General features: G+C 42.8%; 1 protein-coding gene across 10 annotated transcripts in view; it reads right to left on the bottom strand.

Annotated features, from left to right (window-relative positions):
* The window catches only part of ENPP2 (ectonucleotide pyrophosphatase/phosphodiesterase 2), a 205,368-nt gene that overhangs the window by 120,601 nt on the left and 60,634 nt on the right, over positions 1-24,133 (bottom strand). For 6 of the 10 annotated variants that reach the window (XM_040354894.1, XM_040354893.1, XM_040354895.1 and 3 more), the window contains exons 3-4: positions 6,209-6,364; positions 5,451-5,522 (exon numbers count right to left, since the gene is read on the bottom strand). In XM_040354894.1, coding sequence (XP_040210828.1) covers positions 5,451-5,522; positions 6,209-6,364 — 228 coding nt within the window. Of the gene's footprint in view, positions 1-5,439; positions 5,523-6,208; positions 6,365-24,133 lie in introns of those variants that run through there. The other 4 variants (XM_040354896.1, XM_040354900.1, XM_040354901.1 and 1 more) reach the window with 2 other exon arrangements.

Below are 24,133 nucleotides of genomic sequence, written 5' to 3'. Positions count from 1 at the left end.
TGTACGTCCAGGACATGACTGCGAGAGGAGCCGAGCCTGCCCGACTATACACGAGTGTACTGCGCCCGGCATATGCCGGCGCAGTAGTTCAAACTCGGCGCGGGTATCGGCGTATATCGCGCACCCACGATTTTGCCCTGAATTTTAGGGCAAAAAAGTGTGCGGTATACGCCGATAAATACGGTATATAAAATTAAGCTTTAAAATAAGGTTTTGCGACTGGATTTGACCTGGAAGCATTACCTACTCTATCCAAAGCTCCAAACATTTTAATAGCAAATCACAAAAATGTACAGAATGGGCCTATGAAATGCAGAAATATCCAAATTAGATTTGAGGACTGTGTCGGCGTACACCTCATTTCATAACTACATACAGCTAATGGGCAAAGAACACAGGGAATAAGGTAAAAAGAGTATAAAAACCAAATTGTGCTGCAGAAAGCATGACTACAGAAAGCATAAGTGGCTAAGCCGCAAGTAAGTTTAGCAAGGTCTGTCCTAACAGTTCCCCTTATGTCCTATTAGCCATTTACACATGCCCCAACAAAACGAATACTGTTTGATTTAGAACATGTTAGCATCGTGCCCTGTTCCCTGTTAAGACGTCATAAAAAGTGACATTCATTGAGACTAACGTGTATTTATTAAGTGGTTTCTTTAATTAGAGAGAGTGGCAAACTAGACCAGATTATATTCAACCAACTCCCACATTCAGAATGTCAAAACCACACTTATACCTGGCATAAATTAACTCCTTTCTGTCCCAACACCTTTGTGCAATGTTATTTTCATGAAATCCGATGGCTTTTGGAAGAGATTGTATAAAACTACTGAATGAAATATCATGTAATACAGTTGGGCCGACCAGCCTTTTTAAAAATTTACCAAAGAAAATCAATTCCCTCCTGAAGCTCATTTCTCTACCTTTATGCTGCCTACCTATACCTATATTTTAAGACAACGGCCATTGGTTGATACTGTGCCAAAAGTAAAATTGTGGAATAACCCATTTTGAAATGTGATTAAAAATAACCCATTTTAATCTACAGCCAGCTATGATTTTCCAAGGGCTCTTTCAAATGGGCAGTAGAGCAGTGGCTGCCAGGCATTTCAAGAGGCAATCTTTCCACCTCCTGAACATCTGCTTTTTTTATTCTAGGGAGGATTAAAACACTGCACCATAAGCCAACCATTTGGCTCACCATTGAGCGCATTTGACAGGCAGTGTGTGTAGGCAGGTTAAAATGTGTTGGTTCTAGCCAGGGCTGTGGAGTCGGAGTCGGAGTCGGGGGAAATTTTGGGTACCTGGAGTCGGAGTCGGCAAACAATGCACCGACTCCGACTCCTACTAAATTTAGATTGGAATTTAAAAAAAAAAGCAAGTTTAAATGTCCCAATTCACAAAAAGTTATAATTAATGACTTCTCTACTGCAAGAATAAAGACCAATGCATGCAGTGCCTCACGTAACCGCAAAACGAACACGTTAAGTGACCGTGAAGAAGCATGCTTTTCATGTGCTTCACTATATGGCACGCAACGCACAATTAGGAGCTGCAATACTTATACTTTCCATAGTGTTGTGTTCTGCTTTTACAGGGAACGCATGTTAGAGAACCAGTAAGTGTCCAAATAAAAAAATTCCAACAGGAGTTTTATAAAGCACTAAAAGAAGTTGAAAAGTATGATCGCTCATCAAAACTTACTGTTGAAGAAGCCATCCTTGTTTATCCGGAGATCGTTAGTGATGTGGCCAGAATAGTTACTGCAATGCCACCCACCCAAGTCAGTGTCGAAAGATTATTTTCAGCCCTAAAAATAATAAAGTCTGACTTAAAGGGGTGGTTCACCCTAAAAACTACTTTTTCTTATTACACTGGCCCCCCACATTACAATATGATTAAGGCTCTTATTATTTTTTTGATGCTGTACATACCTTTGTACAGCATATTCACCCGTGGCTTCCGGCTTCCGAGTCCCGCGGGAGTGGGCGTTCCTAACATGTCTGTGATTGACGTTTTTACCAAAAACGAGCTCCCCCCGTCGCGTAAGCCGCGTCACGATTAGCGAAAGGAGCCGAACGGCGATGCGCATGCGCAGTATAGCGCCGACTCGCCGTTCGGCTCCTTTCGCCAACCGTGAAGCGGCTTACGCGACGGGGGGAGCTCGTTTTTGGTAAAAACGTCAATCACAGACATGTTAGGAACGCCCACTCCCGCGGGACTCGCAACCCGGATGCCACGGGTGAATATGCTGTACAAAGGTATGTACAGCATAAAAAAAAAAATAATAGCCTTAATCGTATTGTAATGTGGGGGGGCAGTGTAATAAAAAAAAAGTAGTTTTTAGGGTGAACCACCCCTTTAAGAGCCTCTATGAAAGAGGATCTGGCAGAGGCAATTCTCTTCCTTAGAACTCTACATTGAATTGATTTGCATTTGCTACATTTCAAGATTAATATAAACCATTTCTAGGTTTTACAGATTTTGTTTTTGGTTCATTATAGATAAGCTTTGTTTTTGTTCTAAAACAACCAAATAATGTGGTTTGTATTTTTGAACTGGTAAAGATCCTGTTCCTGATGTTTATGCCTGCCGCTACTATCCAGCCACTTGATTGTTTTCATTGCGTTTGTCTTTTGCTTAAACTGTGCAATACAGTAGACTGTTGGCTTCCCAGCCAGTAGTCCTGTGGTAGGTTGCGTTTCTTTCCCTCAAGGAATGTATAAAATACATTTGCATATTAATACAGAGGAGTCAGAGAGTCGGAGTCGGAAGTACATAAAACTGAGGAGTCGGAGTATTTATCTACCGACTCCACAGCCCTGGTTCTAGCGAGTTAGTGGCTGGCCTAGGTCAGGGAAAGGGTTAACTGTTGTAAGCTCAGTTCCTGGGCTTTTTGGTCACATGCCCACATGTGCTATAAAAAAGGGATAAGACTAAGGTCTAAGAGCCTTTGGTAGCCGATTTGGTTGGTTCTGGTCCTGCTCACGTTTGGATGTACTGGATTTACTGGGACTGCTGCTCCTTGTAGTCTGTTGAGGACACCAGGACCTTTAGAGACATTCAAGCCATTAAGAATACTAAGATGGACTCTCACCACATGGGAGGTGTGCCTGGGCAGCCACATTGCAGTATATAGACTAGGGACAATAACGTTGCTCATAATGAACTGTTATGCTACAACTTGTTCAGTATAGTTACATTTAGCCTCCGTTCACATATGTGAATCTGATGCGTTTTGATGCCTTCCCAAGGCTGCCAGTTCACACAAGTGCAGGGCAGCCGCAATGCGGTTCTAAAGAGTCCTGTGCATTTTTCAGCCCAGTTCAAGTGCGGTTTCAGGTAAAAATCCACACCTAAGTTGCCCCTGAACCGATGAACACAGCTGCAGAGGACTGCCTTGTTGAATCCATGGCCGCACATATGTGAACGAAGCCTAACCATTCTGAGTGTGGTCTGAAGTTATTCAAAGGGGTGCATGTTGATTCTGGCATACCTAAAAGAACTAGGGTCTGTAAAGCATAAAGGGGTATGAAGTAACACCACTACAATGGGTTAACTCAGCAAGACAAGGAGAAGAAGAGTGTAGTAACTAAGAGTAACCGAGTACAAGTTCAAAACACATAGCAACCAGCCATTAGCCATTGTACCTGGTAAAGCAACAGGTCCTCTGTTAGTGAGGGGGTGGGTCAATATTTGCCTCCCTCCCCAGCGGTCAGTATACAATAGCAACAGGAAGCAAACCCGCATTGCAGAGATATTTTCTTTTTAAGCCCGTGGTGTGTAAACGCACTCCAAAAACTCCACCCGATGCAAAAAAAAGTGCACACACAAACTGAGACACAAAACATGAACAGAGTGTACACCAAAAGGAGAAGGACCTTGATCCTGATTCTCCGGGGCGTTGGGCTCCAGACGGTGACTGAGGTACATTCACTTGGTCCATCTGGCCAAAATCAGGCGGACCCCATTATTTGGAACATCTGCCAAGTAATAGGTGGGGCTCCCGGGGGAGACCCCATGAGAGAGAGGGCAAACTCTATGGCCTGGTCATGAAGTATTGGAAGTAAAAGGGTCAATGATGTCCGAAGTATGCTTGACTGGTGGAGCAGACGCATGCTCAGCAGGTTTCTAATACAACAAGTTACAGCGTGTAGTGACATGGGATAGCATTTTGTCAGAGGTCAGGGGATTTGCCTTAAGGTTTGATTTTTAACATGGCCGTAGTCCTCACCTAGCCCCATGCATTGATGAAAGTACCGCTCACAAGTGCCATCTGTCAAACTTTTAAATTGCACCCGAATCTAACTATTGCGACCATGGTCCCTGTCTGATTGCAATGGTGGAATTTTAGCTGGGTGTTTGGAGGGGACATGAAAAACTGCAGTTGAACCACCTAGTTTTGGCCGTCCAAGCGAGCAAGCCCTAATACTGTCAAAAATGTAAATGGCTCATCTTGGTAGTCATGGTAGTTGGGGGAGCTTAGCACAATTCAGGAGTACAGAACATTCCCGTAATGTCATTTGCTGCTCGCCTGATTGCTTTTGCCAGACTTTTTTTTTTTTCTTAGAGCTGGAGCTGATCATGTGTATGTATATATATATATATATATAAATACAGAATGCAAAACCTCTTAGTTCAGGAAGAAGGAAACTACTGCTTAGCACAACAGGAGTAATAATTTAAGATCCTACATATGGGTCTGATAGATAGATAGATAGATAGATAGATAGATAGATAGATAGATAGATAGATAGATAGATAAACTTACATCAAGCTTTCACAAAGCATTTGCAAATCATTCAACTAGTTTCAAGCAGCTTTGAGCTTGAAGGCTTTCAGCCCCAGTTTGGGGAGATTAAAACAACCGTCACTAGACTTTGCCATTCAAACAATACCATAACTGTTAAAGAACAGTGTCAATACTAATTGTTCCCGTTTTATTTACCGTAAGGTGACCAGATTTTTAAAATGAAATCCGGGGACATTACACACAGAGCTCCACGTCCCTGCTGTCACTGCCGATCGCGGGTACCTGGCGGACATCGCGGCTGCCAGGCACACGCATCGGGGCGGGCGCGGGGAATGCAAATAAAACGACGTCCAGGGACGTCTTTCGTCCACTGCGCGGGTCTCAAGTGGTTAAAAAGGTACCCATTTAGAAAATTAAAAAACAAATCTTCATAACCTAGAAAAAAAACAGCTTTTGACTTCACCAGAAACAAGCGACTCATATTTGGCCATAATTGCAGTAATGATTCCTTGGAAATTTTCTTTGTTGAGCAGGAAGTAATGTACAATGTTAGCTTGGCATAATCCAAAATGTACCCACCAAAAAAATAAAAATAAAAATAAAGTCATTTTACACTCATGCAAACACAATATAAAAAGCATGTCTGGAAAAAGAAGGCAATAAAATAATGTTCTACATATTACTTGTGTCAAACCTGGTGCAGAGGCCGACTTAGAATCTGGGTTGGCCAGAGAATCATCTGGTAGGAGCCATGTCCAATCCAATACTGCGAAAGAGCAAAGCAGAAAGGGCAAAAAAAGCGAGAATTAAAAAAGGGGAAAAGAGAAAAAAAAACAAACAGAGAAGGATAGGATGAGGAAATGGAAAATGCAGGAAAAGGGGGGAGAGAAGAGGAAATCAATGGACGAAGCAAGGTTGTTCTGTACCTCTACTGACCAAAAAGACAATTCTTTCCTTTCCATGGCTATCCTACCTCCAAGGTTAGGTTTCCACCACTGTTCAGTGCAGAAGAGCGATACCTAGCCTGGGCTTGCAGAATCTACAGCCAAACAAGGATCTACAAATCCAAAACAACCTGAGGCTGTTTGCCGTTTCCAAGACTTCCTCTACATACACCGTAAAGCATAGAGAATAGACAGCGCCAGGAATATAAAGATCCCCAACCCAAGAGGAAACAAAATAATTTATTTTTAAATTGGTGCATCTGGTAATGTGTAACCAAAAACATGAATGCATTCTGGGCAATAAAACATTGCATGTATTGATTTGTATAGAAACCCAACACAAAGCATCAACTACCATCATTCAGGAACCAATAAATCACCTTCCCATTTTCATATGACAATACAAGGTGTAAAGGTCATATTTTCAGGAGTCTTTTACAAAGTCTTCTAAACACAAAGTAGCCGGCATTTTATATGATTGCACTAATGAGACAACGTTGCCACATACCTGTCTTAAGGCAATGCTGATCAAAGTCTTGGCAACAGCTGTTGTAACTCTTACACAGGTTGTCACAGCGGCATGCAGGGGCATCGGCCTCTTGTAGTTCAAAACATCTGCCTTTACAGGACCCAGAAGTGCTGATCCAAGGGGAATCTGCTAGAACTAGAACATAAATACATAGTTGTTACACACACACACACACACACACGATGCATTGTGTATTATTATTATTATTATTATTATACAGCATTTATGTAGCGCAGATAGTTTATGTAGTGCTTTACAACATAAGGGCAGACAGTACAATTTAGTTTAATACAGGAGGAATCAGAGATTCTTGCTCATTAGAGTTTACAAACTAAGAGGGAGGGTCAAGAAATACAGGCAATAGCTGTGGTGGATGCCTTGTGCAATGTTTCTGCACAGAGCAGCCCTTAGCCTCTTTTTTTTTGTTCCCCCACTGGTGGTCCTGGCTCCTCCCCCCTGCTGAGTGCCCCCAAAAGCAAGCCTCTTGCTATGGGGCACTCGAGCTGGCTCGCTCCCGTGCCACATTCACACACAGAACGTGGCTCGGCCCCACCCCCTGCTCTCTCTTTATTGGCTCACTTTCTTTAATTGACAGCATTGGGAGCCGCTGCTGTGTGAGCCAATGAGAAGAGAGAGACCCGCTGCTCTGATGCACGAGGCAAGTATAAGGGAGCTGCACCCAGAGGAGGCTCTTTAATTAGGCGGTCGCCTAAGGCCTCGAACTCACAGGGGCCTCGCGGCCGCCTAACTTACCCAATGCATTACCCCAGTTTTGAGGAACAGGGGACCTTAATGCTTCTGTGCTCAGGCAGCGCTAAGAGCCCAGACTCAGGGGCGGGGCCACCAGCGTCCCTAACAACCAGTGAATATCAGTGACACCACCCCTTGTGACGTCAATGACCCAGCATGCCCTTAGTCAATGATGTCACAAGGGGGCGGGTTCACCAGGTGCCCCATAGTTATTAAAGAGCAGGATCTGGGGGCCGCCTTGTTAAAGGGGGCTCCCAGATTCCAATAAGCCACTGGTCAGGGTTGTGGGGAAGAGGCTCTTGTCCTTGAATTTTTCCCCATCATGGGTGTGAGTGGGGCCCCATGTCAAGTTTTGCCTTTACAAAGCCTAGAGCCGCCTCTGGCTGCACCCAGAAGGTTTATACCTTAAAGTGGCTCTAAAACTTATTTTTTTAAATCAAAAAACACATGTCTATACCAACCTGCCCCAATCCTCTGCCAGAGCTCCAGGCCCCTCCCCTCTAGCGGGTATCTATGTAAGCTTGCTCTAGAGTGCCCCTTCTGTGTCCATTGACACATACAGTGGGACTTTGCCCCCGACCCTGCTTCCCATGTCACAGCATTTGATTGACAGCAGCGGAAGCCAAAAAGCCATCAAGCTGCCCAATGGGGATTGAGACAGCGTTGGGAGCCGTTGCTGTCGTGCACCTCGCTGGATCGGATCAGTCTCAGGAAAGAAAAAGTGGAGGTCGGGGGTGGAGCTGCAGTACAGAAGGGCTTTCACCTTAATGCATAGAATGCGTTAAGGTAAAAAACCTTAAGGCTTTAGGACCACTTTAATGCATAGAATACATTAGGGTAAAAAAATAAAAATAAAATTCCACCTTTAGAACCACTTTTATGTCACTGCAAAAGTTGTTTTTAATCATTTTTTTTTTATGTCAATAGTATTTATTGAAACATTTTAAGTTTATACAAAGAACATAACATAAGGTGATATACACAGCATCCGATATACAGCATTACAGCATATATAATTATCAGTTACTAGATTAAATGTTTTTGGGCCAGATTGACCAACAATCGTCAAACTTTTTACAATTTAAAGCATTAATAGCTAGCAAACGTTCAAATGTGTAATTCCTATGCACCGCTATTTTTACATCAGAAATATTTATAGCTTTGTTGGACTTCCAATGTTTCCGGATCAGTGAACGAGTTTCTAAAAGTATGTGGGTTACCACCGGTCTAACGTTGTGTGGGAATTGTTCAATATTTAAATGTAGGATCGCTAGGGCGGGGTCAGGGGCGATGAGTAGTCCCAGTCAGGGAGGAAATAAGTCGGAATACCTGGTTCCAGAGGCATTTAGTGTTTGGACAGTGCCAGAGCATATGCATTAAGTTCCCTATTTGCCCCCATCCCCTCCAACAAGTGGACGACGTTCCTGGGAAGTATGTTGCCAGTCTGAGGTTTTCAATCTTTTTGAAATAGGTAGCTTTTATTAAAAGAATACCTAGGAATATTGCCACTTGCTGTCATAACAAAGCGAGTTTCACCATAGGAGTCAATGGAAACTCAAAGGGGTTGTAAAGGTAAAAGTTTTATGCATTAAGGTGAAAAAACTTCGACAATACTGGCCTCGCCAGCCTACTTGACCCCTCGAAAGTCCCGCGCCGTGAACGCGCTGTCATTTTGGCTGGCTTCACGGCTCATTCATTGGTCGATTGAAGCAGCGCAGCCATTGGCTCGCGCTGCTGTCAATCACAACCAATGACGCAGTGCGCCAGGGGGCGGGACAAGTGATGCAGTCAGTGGCTATGGCCGTTGGCTGTATCACGGGAGCGCGCCCGCAAGGACTCCACACCATGCGAGCTCTCTCGCATGAATGTGTGGATTTCTTGCAGTGAGGACCAGAGACAACCGCCGAGGGACCCCAGAAGACGTGGATCAGTAACTGTCTCCCAATTATGCTCCTGCGCTGTTACCCTATCAAGTGGGATTCTGGTGGAGACTACAAACAGCCATGCATGTCTCATCATTGTCCAGGGCAATGAAAAAAGGAAAAAAATTGAAAAAAAAAACAGTGTCGTTATTTATGCTATATGGTGCTTTAGCAAACATGCCCTCCATTTAGAGTTTGCATCAATGATAAACAGTTATATTTTTAAAGCATTTGCCATTTTTTTTTTTATCAAGTTATTCAATAAATACCATAAAAAATAAAAAAAGATATATGGCTGGATTCAGGTAGGGCGGCTCACTTTTGAGGCGACGTAGCGTATCGCATATACGCTACACCGCCGTAAGTCAGAGAGGCAAGTGCTGTATTCACAAAGCACTTGCCTCCTAAGTTACGGCGACGTAGCGTGAATGGGCCGGCCTAAGCGCTCCTAATTCAAATGAGGATGAGGGGGGCGTGTTTTATGTAAATTACTCGTGACCCGACGTGATTGACTTTTTTTTACGAACGGCGCATGCACCGTCCGTGGACATATCCCAGTGTGCATTGCTCCAAAGTACGCCGCAATGAAGTATTGGTTTAGACATGAACGTAAATTACGTCCAGCCCCATTCACGGACGACTTACGCAAACAACGTAAATTTTTAAAATTTCGACGCAGGAACAACGGCCATACTTAACATTGACTAGTTCAGCTATTTGTTCGACTAACTTTACGCCGGAAAACGCCTTATGTAAACGGTGTATCTTTACTGCGACGAGCAAGCGTACGTTCGTGAATCGGCGTATCTCGCTGATTTACGCATTCTAGGCGTAAATCAGCGTTCACGCCCCTAGCGGCTGGCTGGACTAGACAGCCAAGATACGATGGCGCAGGCCGTCGTATCTTAGCTAGGTTTAAGTGTATCTGGGTTTGAGCATACACTTAAACATACGACGGCTTACATTCCGAGTTACGACGGCATATCCACTGATACGCCGGCGTAACTCTTTGTGAATCTAGCCAATAGTGTACACACACACACACACACACACAAAATACTTTTTTATGGATTCCAGAACATTGTGAGCCTTATGATATGCATCTCTTTCTGCCCTTAAAAATCATTCAAACTCTACAAACTCCTCTTGGAATACTCTCCATCACGTGATTTATGCCCCGTCCTTTAAGCTTCATCACCAGAGGGAATGACCTTAGCCAGCTTTGTCTAGCTGAGGAAACTTCTACCTTGGAAAACTGGTTTGGTTTGTGTTGAGTCCCTGGACTTTCAAGGAAGTCAAGGCATCTTGATCTAGACTGTTTTGTCTCCATGTTATCTCAAACTAAGTGGGAAGTTTCCTTTCAGCAAAGAAAGCTGATCCTTCCTTTAAATGACAGAAAACTAAACAAACACATTTAAAAAGCTAATTAAAGATGTTAAATGATTGTCAACCAAGAGAGCCATGTCACTTGAAAAGGGTCACGTCTATGGCCAGTGTGGGTTGCTCCTGGCTGACTAGTTTTGAAGGGGAAAGTTGCTGATCATACTGGAATTTTCAGGAGATTAGGCTTGCCTTCTCCGTTGGTTTGGGTAATTGCTCCTCCTGTGCATAAGCATGCATAGTGACACAACCATAAATCAAAAATAAGAGAAGTCTATTGAACTTTTGGATGGAGCAGGAGATATCATGCTTTGTTGTTGTCCAATTCCCCTCATTTGTCCCGGGGGCCATAGTCATCAGGAATTGAAACAATGGAAAAAGCAAATCTACAGTGCCAATGAAACAGGTGACGACTGTCTAATATGGGATTACCTCTCACTTTGGAGAGACACTGGGTTTGATTTACCAAAACTGGAGAGTGCAAAATCTGGTGCAGCTCTGCATGGTAGCCAACCAGCTTCTAAAGTCAGCTTGTTCAGTTAAAGGGGTTGTAAAGCCTTGTGTTTTTTCACCTTAATGCATCCTATGCATTAAGGTGAAAAAACTTCTGTCAGTGACCGGCCCCCCAGCCCCCACAATTTACTTACCTGAGCCCCGTATTTCCCTCAGCGGAGACACGCTGTCCCTCTCTGCACAGGGTCCCAGCTCTTGATTGGATAGATTGAGCCAGCCATTGGCACCCGCTGCTGTCAATCAAATCCAATGACGCGAGGCCGGCATTTGTGTCTATGGACGCGGAAACACGCCCGCAAGGTAACCCCCCCAGGAGAGCGCTTCTCCTAGGGGGTTATCTGATGCGGGGAGGAGGCGCAAGGGACGCAGAGGGACCCCAGAAGTCAAGGATCAGGGCCACTCTGTGCAAAACGAGCTGCACAGTGGAGGCAAGTATATGTTTTTTTTTTTTTTTAAATAAGGGGAAGCCTTACAAATCACTTTAAGCTTTGACAAAAAGACCTGGAAGCTGATTGGTTTCTATGCAGAGCTGCACCAGATTTTTCACTCTCCGATTTCGAGTCCAGACGATGTCACTTTCAGTTGTCGGTGGCATGCATGCCAGCAGCGGCGCTTTCTATTTGCAATCTCTTGCTGACAGGGCCGCCATCAGGAATTATGGGGCCCCTTACACAGACATGGGCCCCCTGGAGCAGAGAACTGTGGGGGGTGCTGTCGCCTTAAATTGAGAAGTGGGGGGGTGCCACGAATTGAGAAGCGGAGGGGGGGGTAGCCGATGCGAATTAAGGTCGGGGGGGCTTTGGGTGCTGACGGAAAAAAAAAAGGGGGGGTTGCCCTGGGGAAAATTTTTATATATATATATATATATATATATATATATATATATATATATATATATATATATATATATATATATATATATATATATATATATATATATATATATATATATATATATATATATATATATATATATATATATATATATATATATAAATAAAAAAGGGGGTAACCATCCAGGGCCCTGGGAACCTCCGGGCCCTTGAATGATAAAAAAATATATATTAAAAAAAGGGGGGGGGGGGGGAGTTGCCATCCAGGGACCTTTAATATATATATAAAAAAAAGGGGGGGGTTGCCATCCGGGCCCCTTACAGGTGTACTGCCTGTACCCCCCCCTGATGGCGGCCCTGCTTGCCGATACAAAATCTATGTTAAAAACAAGCATGCAAGTACCCAATTTGCGCAATAAATACATTGCCAAGCAATACTTCACTATAGTCCCCTTCTTTTATCTCATTTTGGTTTATCCACGTATGATTACTATGATCATGCGAGATCATCTTTGCAAACTGATGTGAATTTGCCATCCCTGGCCAACATTCTAAGCCTGAACGACCCCTAGACTGAAAAGCTAAGGGTCCATTCCATCCTGCGAGTGGGGACAAAGGTGGCGCACCTCGAATTTGGGAGCACATTGTTCACCAATATATGGACATTCACCCTTTTATTGTTATTATTTGATTACATTTAGATAATTGTTTTGCACCATTGCGAGTGCTGTAATATATCTATTTTTTTTAATTTTCCAAGCGTATAGCACCTTGTGTACAGCAGCTGCAATCCATACAATGTATTATTCATTATCTTGTTCACAATTTTTTTCCACTTCTAGCACAAGTACATATATCTAAAATATATATATTTTTTCACCATTAAAATAATGGGCTTCCCTAAACACGATGCACCAAAATGGATGTTTGTGTGTTAAAGTGCATTGGGGTAACGTGGTGAAAACATAAATTTGTGACCCAAAAGACAAAATTTAGGTCCTAGCTCCAAGTCGCAGCAATGTCAAAGGAAAAGATCCATTCGGTCACACAACATGAAGCAAACCCATGTGCATGGCGTGAGATAATTAGCAGCCTCATCCTGGACTACTGCCAGTCCACGCCCCCAATGCATTTCGCTCCGCCCTTTGAATCATAATCCCCATGATTAAGCTCCAAGGGGTGGAGTGAAACACATTTGGGTTGTGGCCTGACTGGAATTCGGGCTGCTAATTATCTCACTCCATGCACATGGGTCTGCTTCATGGATGTGCGACCAATGGATTTTTTCCTTTGACATTGCAAAAGCACATCATTTACTATATATGGGAAAAAAATTGTTCCCGAACCAAAATGTCAAAAATAAGAAAAAAAACAAAAAACAAACACTTCCATCACAAAGTCAACAAAAGTAAGAGAACATGACTTCTGTACTCCACGAACCCAGAAAAATATGAACTATATCACAATAATACCAAGATAAAAAGGGCCACCTAGATACATTATACCTCCAATACGGTACAGGTGCCATAGTTTGTTACCTCTAGATCTTGTTTGCCTTAGTCATTAGTGCCGGAGATCCCTACAGTAATAGTTTAATATAACGTTATCGGGGATGAGACCTATATGCTATAGACCCCCAGATTCTTTATGCTAATACTACTTACTATTTCAGATATAGTCTTGACTGTTTTTTGTTTTTGTTGTTCTTGTCTTTGTTCTATTGACCAATTGGGTTATTGGTATTCATAGGGTCCTTGACCCTTCCACTCACTCTTCCTCTTTTTCCTATCTCCTCTTATTGCTCCCTCTCCAGCCTTCCATTTTTCTTATTCTAGATCACAATGGGTGCATTGTTCATAGTATTGTCTATGGGTACATAGCCCTGGCTTGGTACACTGGTTTAAAAGCACATCACCCCATGCTGTTTGGGTATAAAAATGGTGTAGTTATGTGATGTTTGCAACTGTATGTATCAAAGTACCTTCTAAAAAACTAATGGTCCAGCACCCCCATTTCTTGTATGCCCCCTTTTCGTTTCCTTTGTCTCTTATTGGTTTGATTCTTAGTTATTATATGTCATCTCTTTCTTATTGAAAAAAAAAAAAAAGATAGGCGATGAGAAAAAAAAAAAAAGATAAAAATTTAAATATCCAGAAACTGCCTCTCACTTCCCATACAATTATTTATTGTATAAAGTCTAGGTGCACACTATGCTAGTTTCCCGCCATGTGCTTGTGCAAAGAAACCCATTCATTTGAACGTACTGCTGTACCTATGGAAAACGCAAGGAAAAGGTCCCTGCACCCTTTTCGAAATCCCAGCCACAGAGAAGCTGCGTAGTGCTATGCAGTGCCCAGCACAGGAAAAAGTGCTGCAATTTCCAGTGCAGGGGGGGCGCCATTAAGAATTCATGGCAGCCTTGTGCCTCCGCTAACAGTGCCTTGTTGTTGTGGATGTAGGAAAATAGTGTGAACCTAGGCTAAAAGGAGAATGAGAGTGAAAAACTTATATAGCGCAAAGCATGCAAATTGAATCGCCTCTGAGAAGCACAGGTATCAGTGTGAAGTGCCATTTATACTCCTATCCATTGTCAAGAATGAGGCCGTTGGTTCTCCAGAGTGTCCCCCAAATGCTAAAGAATATTTAGCCATTTTGGGAGGACTTAAGTTGAGAAGCAACCAGCACTCTCATTAGATAAGAGTTGTTTTCAAGACTATAAGACTAGTTAGCATAGTTTGAGCTCAGAACAAAAAGAAGAAGAAGAAGAATCTGCAGCTCCCCTAAAAAAAAAAAAAAAAATTGGCATCACTAAAGCACCACCCTAACACCCAACATACATCCAATACGAAACCCTTAACCAATGGCTTAACACTTCCCCCCTACTTCCTGACAACTTCAATGCTAAAAGCCGACCACTCACTAGTAGAATTCCTTTCTACTATTTTTACTTTAGTTATGTTTTTTTTTTTAACCCCAGTAGAGAAAACTAAAACTAAGGGGAAGACGACGATCGCGGGTATCCCCACGGCAATCGAGTTTGCGGGACCCACAGTCCTGACCTAAAGGGGTTGTAAAGGTTAATTTGTTTATTTTTTAATAGGTTCCTTTGAGCTAGCGCATTGTTGGTTCACTTGCCTTAAAATTTCCCTTCTAAATGTTTTTTTTCTTTGTCTGAATTTCTCACTTCCTGTAAGCTTGCCTCCATCATCCGAGCTGTTCAGGCTGGGGGTTATTCGGCGTGCTCGCCCCCTCCCTTGTGACTACATCCCTGCAGCGTCTCCCCGCAGGGATGTAGTCCCAAGGGAGGGGGCGAGCACGCAGACTAACCCCCAGCCAGAACGGCTCGGATGATGGGGGCAAGCTTACAAGAAGTGAGAAATTCAGACAAAGAAAAAAAAAAAATTAGAAGGAAAATTGAAGTAAAAAGGCAAGTGAACCAACAATGCACTAGCTCAAAGGAACCTATTTTGAAAATAAACAAACCTTTACAACCCCTTTAATATGGGCCATGATCATAATAAAAAGATCCTGTCTACAGACACTGAGGAGCATTAAGGGCCAGTCACTTTTGGTTTGATTTATGTAGTGATGTGATAATTGCTCTGCCTGATAATTTTTCCCCTTTTCAAATATGGCTGCTGTGCCCACTGCACTTTGTGTTGAGATTATCAAGTGTGACTTGCAAGGGATTGTTGGGTAAGCACATGGACAGAGATACAGAAATTAGTGGATCTCTATTCACACAGCACAGACTGTAGGTTAAAAGGAAATCTATGGTCACAGCATACACTTTCATTGGTAGCCTCAGCATTGTAACGATACAAACAAGTTATTTTTGACAATCCAATACAAGCTTACTTGAAAAAGGTCTCCTTTCATGTTGTGAGTTCTATCTGTCTGCTGGTTAGGTCTTTCCACATCTTCCTGGATTCCCTGCATGGTTTTCAACTTCCCCATGTGCTGTTTACTTTCCAAGGACTACACATCCCATGGTACCTTGCTGCCTGAAGTGATTCCTGTACTGACTCCACCCCCTGAAACTCTCCTCTCAGACCTCTGTAGGTCAGAAGGCAGGTTCTGTGAAATGTGTGACACAGCAGTGCCTACTTACAGAACATAGTGACTGAGGAGCTTCAGAAAGTAAGTTTGCAAGCTTCAAGACTGTTTGGAATAATAGGAGTGGGCTAGAAATAATTGAAATACATTTAGACTTCAGTTGACCCAAATGAGAGTAGAGATTCTGTCCTATGTTCACAGATAGGCCTCATCCACACAGGACGTTTTGACACTGCATGTGCCATTTTTTTTTTCTGCCTCTAAATCCCTTTGCGTGTTAAATTTCAATAGCCAGATAAAAAAAAATTATTAATATTCTGGCCAATGGAATGAACACCCAAGCGCTTGATGTCCCTAAACATATTATATGTGTTTACAAGCGTCAAGTCCCCTAACCAAGTTCAATCCCCTAAACAAAACAAAGCAAAAGACTTTTCATTGTCTACAAGTGTGACATATGGATATCTGACAGCAGTGGGAATAGCATGGATGTTAGTAACTAGTAGCAACCAACCGCTACACCAAGGCAAGGATGAGGCATTGTTTACTGTTCATGCCCACCAATGCCAGAGCATTTTCTACTCCCTTTGACCACAGTCCAGCCCCCCCCCCCCCCATTTGAACACGCCGATTTACAGTATAGCACTATTAGCGGCTGAATGGCTTTTACAGGCAGCAGGAGGGGGCTCCCCCCACACTTCGGTGACTCTCTGGGCTCTCCCATGCGATCGGGAGGCCAGAGATCTGATCCGGCGGCAGCGCTGTATTACCACAGAGCTGGCTGAGAACCGGATGGTCCCCGGCCATCTCTATGACCCTCGAGGCTGGAAGCGACATCAGGACGTCAGGGCTCTGGCAGATGCTTTCCAGGGTAGAGGAGATATCTGGGGTTTTATAGACCCCGGATCTCTCCATAAAGAGGACCTGCCATGCCTTATTTCAATGCCAGGGGATGTTTACATTTCTTGTGTTAGGAATAAAAGTGAATATATATATATATATATATATATATATATATATATATATATATATATATATATATATAATTTAAAAAAAAAAAAAAAAGGGCACCGTCCCCTTGCTCGCACGCAGAAGGTCACATCCACATATGAAAATGTGTTTTCGCCACAAATGTGAGGCATCGCCAGGAGCATTAGAGCGCAAGCAATAATTCTAGTACTAGACTGTCTTTTGTAACTCTAAACAGGTAACCCATGAAAACATTTAAAGCGCCTTAGGAAATTTTTAAGTGCCATAGTTTGGCGCCATTCCACAACCATGCGAAATTTTAAAAGAGTGACATATCCTAATATATACATGATACCTATATCTATTTAAATCAGCATAACATCTTTTCTTTGCATTTAAGAAATCACTCCCCAAATACCGTGTGACATAAAAAAAAAAAATCAACAAACGCCATTTTATTCTGTAGGCCAATTTCTAAAAGAACATATATAATGTTTGGGGGTTCCGAGTAGGTTTCTAGAAAAAAAAAAAAAAAATTATATATATACTGGATTTTTACATGTAGGAGAGAAATGTCAGAATTGGCCTGGGTGGGAACTGGTTAATGTGATTCCGACATTCGAAAACATTTGAACAAAAATTGTCAGATATTTCATTTATAGCAAAATGAGTCACATGTCAAATGATCGGATGATTGACATGAACTAAATTTTACCTTACTCACCAAAGAGTTCAATCACACGCTGAACGCATGGCTGCTGGTGTGTGCAGGGAGGACACAGCGCCGAAGTGCCAATCCTAGCACACTGCACTGTTTACTTTTTTTTTTTCTTTTTACTTTAATGAAACGAGTTCTACTCACACCTTGGTGTTAGACCCCCATATAGATTTTTGTCTTCAGATTTACTAAAACCATATAATACAAGGTCAAGGCTTAAAAGTGGAGTTCCACCCATTTTTTAGTTGATTAAATGTCAGCAGCTACAAAAAGCATAGCTGCTGACTTAATAAACCAACACTTCCTGCCCCATGGTCCAGCGATGCGGCCGCCCGCTCCTCTCCTCGGCGCCGTCATAGCAATTGTGGGCACCCAGCCATGACAGCTTACGGCTTCATGGCCGGGCATGCACTGCGCATGTGAGAGTCACGCTGCGCTCTCCTATTGGCCTGACAATCTTCTGGGACCTGAGTTGTGTCCCAGAAGATCGCTGGCAGGGAGGGGCTGCCTAGGGCAAGAGGAGTCACCGCCTAGGCTGCCAAAGAAAGGAAGTGGGACAGGAAGTCCCACTAAAGAGGGTAAAAAAAAAAAATGACATGCCAAATGTGCCACTTTTGGGTGGCACTCCACTTAAGATTTTCAATTTGTATGGAATCAGGCAGGCCCATGCACTACATGGTTTTGTTAAATCTGAACCCCAATTTTTTTTTTTTTACATTAGGACTGCGTGGCCCAGCTCATCCTAATGCAAACGGTGTGAATGGGCCCTTAAAATGCAAAGTTGACACATACTAGAGGTCTACACGTTTTATTCCCTTTTACATACGCAAATTCTCATTATGCTATGGTAAAGGTACAGTTACAGATAGGTTTATACTGCCAGCTTGGCGTTAATAGTGCCTTGTAAAACGTTTCGTAAAGTGTTATCCTTATAAATACAAGTGTTTAGAAACTACCAACTGAACTCCTCATAGTGTGCCTTTGATTTTCCGACACCAGGACTAACCGCTGCAGTTCTCCTGGGGCCATCATTGTCAGTAAGGTTTATGACTGGAATAGGAAACCTCAAAACCTACAAGGTATGGAACATTTGCTTAACCTCCCTCTATTAAACAAGCTCCATGTCTGCTACTGACAATTATCTAATTTATAAAAGGACATGAAATATTCTAAGCAAACAACCAAGCTGACCATTAAAAGGCAAGCTCAATAAAAACAAGCTACATATCCGTTTACAAGCCTTGCTTTTCAGCCCCCATTAAAGTAGACCTATAGCCGAAAAAACATTTCCAATTTAAATCATTATTTAACCACAAGCTGTAGTAAAATATATGAGGGGCAGAGAAGAAAATTGCTCCGAAAGAATCAAATAAACAGGCTGGTGTCAGGCCATTGATTATGTGGTCTTTGATCCTGTAGTATCCATTGGGTAGCTCCTAATCTTGTTGGCATAGGCCAGTGATGGTGAAACTTGGCGCCCCAGATGTTTTGGAACTTAATTGCTCATGTATGCTGCAGTGTAGTTAAAGGAACACTAAAGGTTCGTTTTTTTATTAGATCAATTGATTGCTGTAAGCTAGAGCATTTAAATATCACTTACCTCGTTTTTCCTTTTGACCTCCAAAATACAGTAATCCAGGTTAGAAAATGTAATTTCCTGTCTCTCCTCTTCTTGCTTTCCACCAGCATCTGAGGCGTTTTGCATGGTGGAAAGCAAAATGTGCTCACCCCCTCCCTATGACTACAGCCCTGCGTGAAGATGCTCTCTTATCCCTCACAGCCATGGAGGCTAAGCCTAATGGGAAATTTAGTTCCCATTAGGCCGTGATGTAGCAAGAATGAAGGGAAAAGGGGAATGGTAGCCTCTAGCCCCCATTTTCCTCATGGGAAAGTGGCGGGAGAATGGTTTAAAAAGGTTCCCTTAGAAGAGGGTTTTTGGCGGGCTCACAGGTCTGAGGGGAATAAGGTATAGTGACCCCACTGTGACTTGTGAGAGCCCGCTCAAAATATAGGTCAAATTCAGGTCATCTCTCTGGCCCAGGGAAAAGCCAGCGCAAAATAGGTTCAAACTAGCTAGAACTGGCAGGAGTTAGGGCTATATAAAGCAGGTTCCGTGGGTAAGAGCTCAGTCGCTTCAGAGGACAGAAGAACTGTGGTGTTCTCCCCCCCCCCCTTGTTATTATGTCACGGTTGTTATTATGTTGTTGGGTCACCTTTGCGGCTTGCAAAGGGGGACAAGCTGTCAATATAAAGTTTATATTTTATAATAAATAAAGTTTAAAAAAAAAAAAAAAAAAAGAGAAATTATGCTTATGCTGTTTGATGAGTGCATTGTTTAAGTTTGGTTGGGTAATTTTTTGCAGCCTGAGCCGTAGTGGCTAGGATTGCTGAAGTTATATATATTTATTACTATCTTAATTTATTGTTTACCCAATAGCTATGTATTTATTTATTTATCTATCTATCTATTTAACAAAACCAATAATAAACATCCGCGGCCTTTAATATCCAATGAGTTGTCTGCTGTCAATTTCTTTTATTCTAAGGTTTTAAGTGAATTTTATTTATTTACCGTCTGCTTTCCCATGAATGCCCACCGCAAACCAGGAAGTCAGTGAGAATAATGATTCATGAGTGACCAAGGTAATTAAAACAGCTCGATTTCAACAGGTATCAGACTTATAATGCAAAACATTACTTTTTACTTTATCAGCTACTGTCAGACTTTAATTTAAGAGGAAAATATTTTGGTCTTTACACCCCCTTTAAGCATCATGGGAAATGTAGTTCCAAAACATCTGTGGTGCCAAGATTTGCCATCTCTGGCACAGACCATGTTTGTGTCAACCCAACACCGAGTCGAGTCGAGCATTTGATAGGTGACCGTTCCAACTCTTATGCCACGATCGGACATTCCGACAACAAAACCGTGGATTTTTCCGACAGAACGTTGGCTCAAACTTGTCTTGCATACACACGGTCACACAAACGTTGTCGGAAATTCCGAACGTCAAGAACGCGGTAACGTACAAGACATACGACGAGCCGAGAAAAATTAAGTTCAATAGGCAGTGCGGCTCTACTGCTCGATTCAGAGCATGCGTGTTTTTTTGTGTGTCCGAATTGCATACACAAGTTTAGAATTTAGAACTTTTGTTGTCGGAAAAATTGAGAACCAGCTCTCAAACATTTGTTGTCGAAATTCCAACAGCAAATGTCCAATGGAGCCTACACACTGTCGAAATATCCTACCAAAAGCTCACATCGAACATTAGTTGGCGGAAATTCCAATCGTGTGTACACGGCATAACAGTTTATACTCCAGGATAACTGAAAAACAATGTTTAGTTGCCTCACATTCAAATTTCTGACATTACAGTTTAGGACTCCTTTAACCACTTAAGACCCGGACCTTTAGGCATCTAAAAGGCCCTTGCCAGTTTTTGCGATTCGGTACTGCGCGGTCATGCAACGTGACTCCCAAACAAAATTGGCGCCCTTTTTTTCCCACAAATAGAGCTTTCTTTTGGTGGTATTTGATCACCTCTGCGGTTTTTATTTTTGGGGCTATAAACAAAAATAGAGCGACAATTTTGAAAAAAAAATCAATATTTTTTACTTTTTGCTATAAAAAATATCCCCCAAAAATATATAAACATTTTTTTTCCCTCAGTTTAGGCTGATACGTATTCTTCTACCTATTTTTGAAAAAAAAAAAAAAAACGCAATAAGCGTTTATCGGTTGGTTTGCGCAAAATGTATGGCGTTTACAAAATAGGGGATAGTTTTATTGCATTTTTATTAATATTTTTTTTTTTACTACTAATGGCGGCGATCAGCGATTTTTTTCGTGACTGCGACATTATGGCGGACACGTCGGACAATTTTGACACATTTTTGGGACCATTGTCATTTTCACAGCAAAAAATGCATTTAAAATGCATTGTTTACTGTGAAAATGACAATTGCAGTTTGGGAGTTAAACACAAGGGGGTGCTGATGGGGTTATGTGTGACCTTATTTGTGTTTCTAACTGTAGGGGGGGTGTGGCTGTAGGTGTGACGTCATCGATTGTGATTCCATATATAAGGGAACACACGATCGATGACGGCGCCACAGTGAAGAACGGGGAAGCTGTGTTTACACACAGCTCTCCCCGTTCTTCAGCTCCGGGGACCGATCGCGGGACTCCAGCCGCAATTGGGTCTGCGAGTCCCGCGGTCACGGAGCTTTGGACCGGGTCGCGGGCGCGCATCCCCACGGCAGGGCTTAAAGGGCAACGTACAGGGACGTTGATGTGCCCAGCCGTGCCATTCTGCTGACGTATATCGGCGTGAAGGGGTCCTTAAGTGGTTAAACCTTTTACGCAGAAATCAGGAGTATATAAAAAGACTAAATGTTTGCATTTCCAAACTGTTGCATGCATGAGTTTGTGCTTTTGGTACAGTCCTAAACAGCTCTATTGACCAACATGGGTGGAAGTTTAAATGAATTTTCCTAAAAAGTACAGCTGTGGCCAAAAGTTTTGAGAAAGACACAAATATTAATTTTCACAAAGTCTGCTGCTTCAGTGTTTTTATATCATTTTGTCAGATGTTACTATGGGATACTGAAGTATAATTACAAGCATTTTTTAAGTGTCAAAAGGCTTTTGACAATTACATTAAGTTTAGGCAAAGAGTCAATATTCACAGTGTTGACTCTTCTTTTTCAAGACCTCTGCGATTCTCCCTGGTATGCTGTCAATCAACTTTTGGGCCACATCCTGACTGATGGCCGCCCATTCTTGCATAATCAATGCTTGGAGTTTGTCAGAATTTGTGGGGTTTTTTGTTCCCACAATTCTTGAGGATTGACCACAAGTTCTCAATGGGATTAAGGTCTTGGGAGTTTCCTGGCCATGGACCCAAAATCTTTACGTTTTGTTCCCCAAACCACTTGGTTATCACTTTGGCCCTATGGCAAGGTGCTCTATCATGCTGGAAAAGGCATTGTTCCTCAAACTGTTCTTGAATGGTTGGAAGAAGTTGCTGTTGGAGGGTGTTTTTGTACCATTCTTTATTCATGGCCGTGTTCTTAGGCAAAATTGTGAGTGAGCCCACTACCTTGGATGAGAAGTAACCCCACACATGAAGGGTCTCACGATGCTTTACTGTTGGCATGACACAGGACTGATGGTAGTGCTCACCTTTTATTCTCCCGACAAGGTTTTTTTCCGGATGCCCCAAACAATCAGAAAGGAGATACAGTACAGAGAAAATTACTTTACCCCAGTCCTCAGCAGTCCAACCCCTGTACCGTTTTCAGAATATTAGTCCGTCTCTTATGTTTTCCCTGGAGAGAAGTGGCTTCTTTGTTGCCCTTCTCGACACCGGGCCATCCTCCATAAGTCTTCTCCTCACTGTGTGTGCCAATGTACTCTCACCTCTCTGCTGCCATTCCTGAGCAATCTCTGCACTGGCGTGCCCCGATCCCTCAGCTGAATCAACTGCAGAAGACGGTCCTGGTGCTTGCTGGACTTTCTTGGGCGCCCTGAAGCCTTCTTCACAAATGCAGAAGAAACGTTTTTTATGGGATCAAGTTTATTTTCATGGCAAAGAGGGACTTTGTAATTAATGGCAATTCATCTGATCGCTGTTCATAACATTCTGGAGTATATGCAAATTCCATCATAAAAAACACTGAAGCAGCAGACTTTGTGAAAAATTGCCATTCTCAAAACTTTGGCCATGGCTGTAGAACATGCAGATAACAGCAGCAAGGGCAAGCAGGATAAGTACCTGAATATGACCCAATATTAGACTTTTAAAGGAGAGCTCAGATTGGGAGAGGGAGAAGCAGCACATGGAGGCAGTATGTTGTACTACAGTGTCCATGTGCCAACAAGGAACATGTTGATAGGAGGAGAGAGTAGAGTGATAGAGATGAGCTCCTCCTTTGATTGTCTAGTCAAAGACTGGAGGAGGGACAAGACCTGAGCTCATCAGTGTACTGCTTCTCTTTTCACTGTTCATTCACAGGCTAGAGAAAGGACAAGACCCGAGTTCATTAGTGTGCTGCTTTTATTTTCACTGCCTAGTCACCAGCTGGAGAAGTGACAAAACCTGTGCTCGTCAGTTTGCTGCTTTTCCTTTCACTGTCCACTCACAGGCTGGAGACAGGACAACACCTGAACTCATCAGTTTGCTGCTTCTACATCACAGTCCAGTAACAGGCTGGAGGAGGGACAAGACCTGAGCTCACCATTCTGCTGCTTCTCTTTTCACTGTCCAGTCACTATCTGGAGGGTAAACCTGAGCTCACGAGTGTGCAGCTTCTCCTTTTACTCTCCAGTCACATGCCAGAGGAAGGAAACGACCTGTAAATGTTCCCGAGCTGAATCGGTGAAAATTCAGGCCTCCAGCACTGCAAAAGGGGCTGTACGGTGTGTCAGAGCTACGTAAATCTCAGGACAGGATGGAAAAAGACTCAAATCCTTTGGCAGGTTAAACAGCTCCTCTATATGCATTCTATCCATACATATAGTGGCTTGTCTGAAGTTCAGTTTTAACCGTACATCATGAGAACATATAAAAGAAGCTCATTAAGAACATTCTCTTAGTCTGTCCACTAGCCTTCACCTTGGGTATCTGTGTGTGAAATTGGCGTAATGAGCCATTTAGAACATAGTGTGATACAGCAAGACAGGGGCTGTGTAGATCTCCAGGCACGTAGAGTAAGGAAAGGTAAACAAAATCCTGGCATGAGAATTTGGGTTACCGCT

Source organism: Rana temporaria, chromosome 5 (assembly GCF_905171775.1).
Source record: "Rana temporaria chromosome 5, aRanTem1.1, whole genome shotgun sequence".
In the NCBI taxonomy this organism is placed as follows: Eukaryota; Metazoa; Chordata; class Amphibia; order Anura; family Ranidae; genus Rana; species Rana temporaria.
Note: the sequence above shows the minus strand (reverse complement) of the source record. Positions and strands in the feature narration are given on the sequence as shown.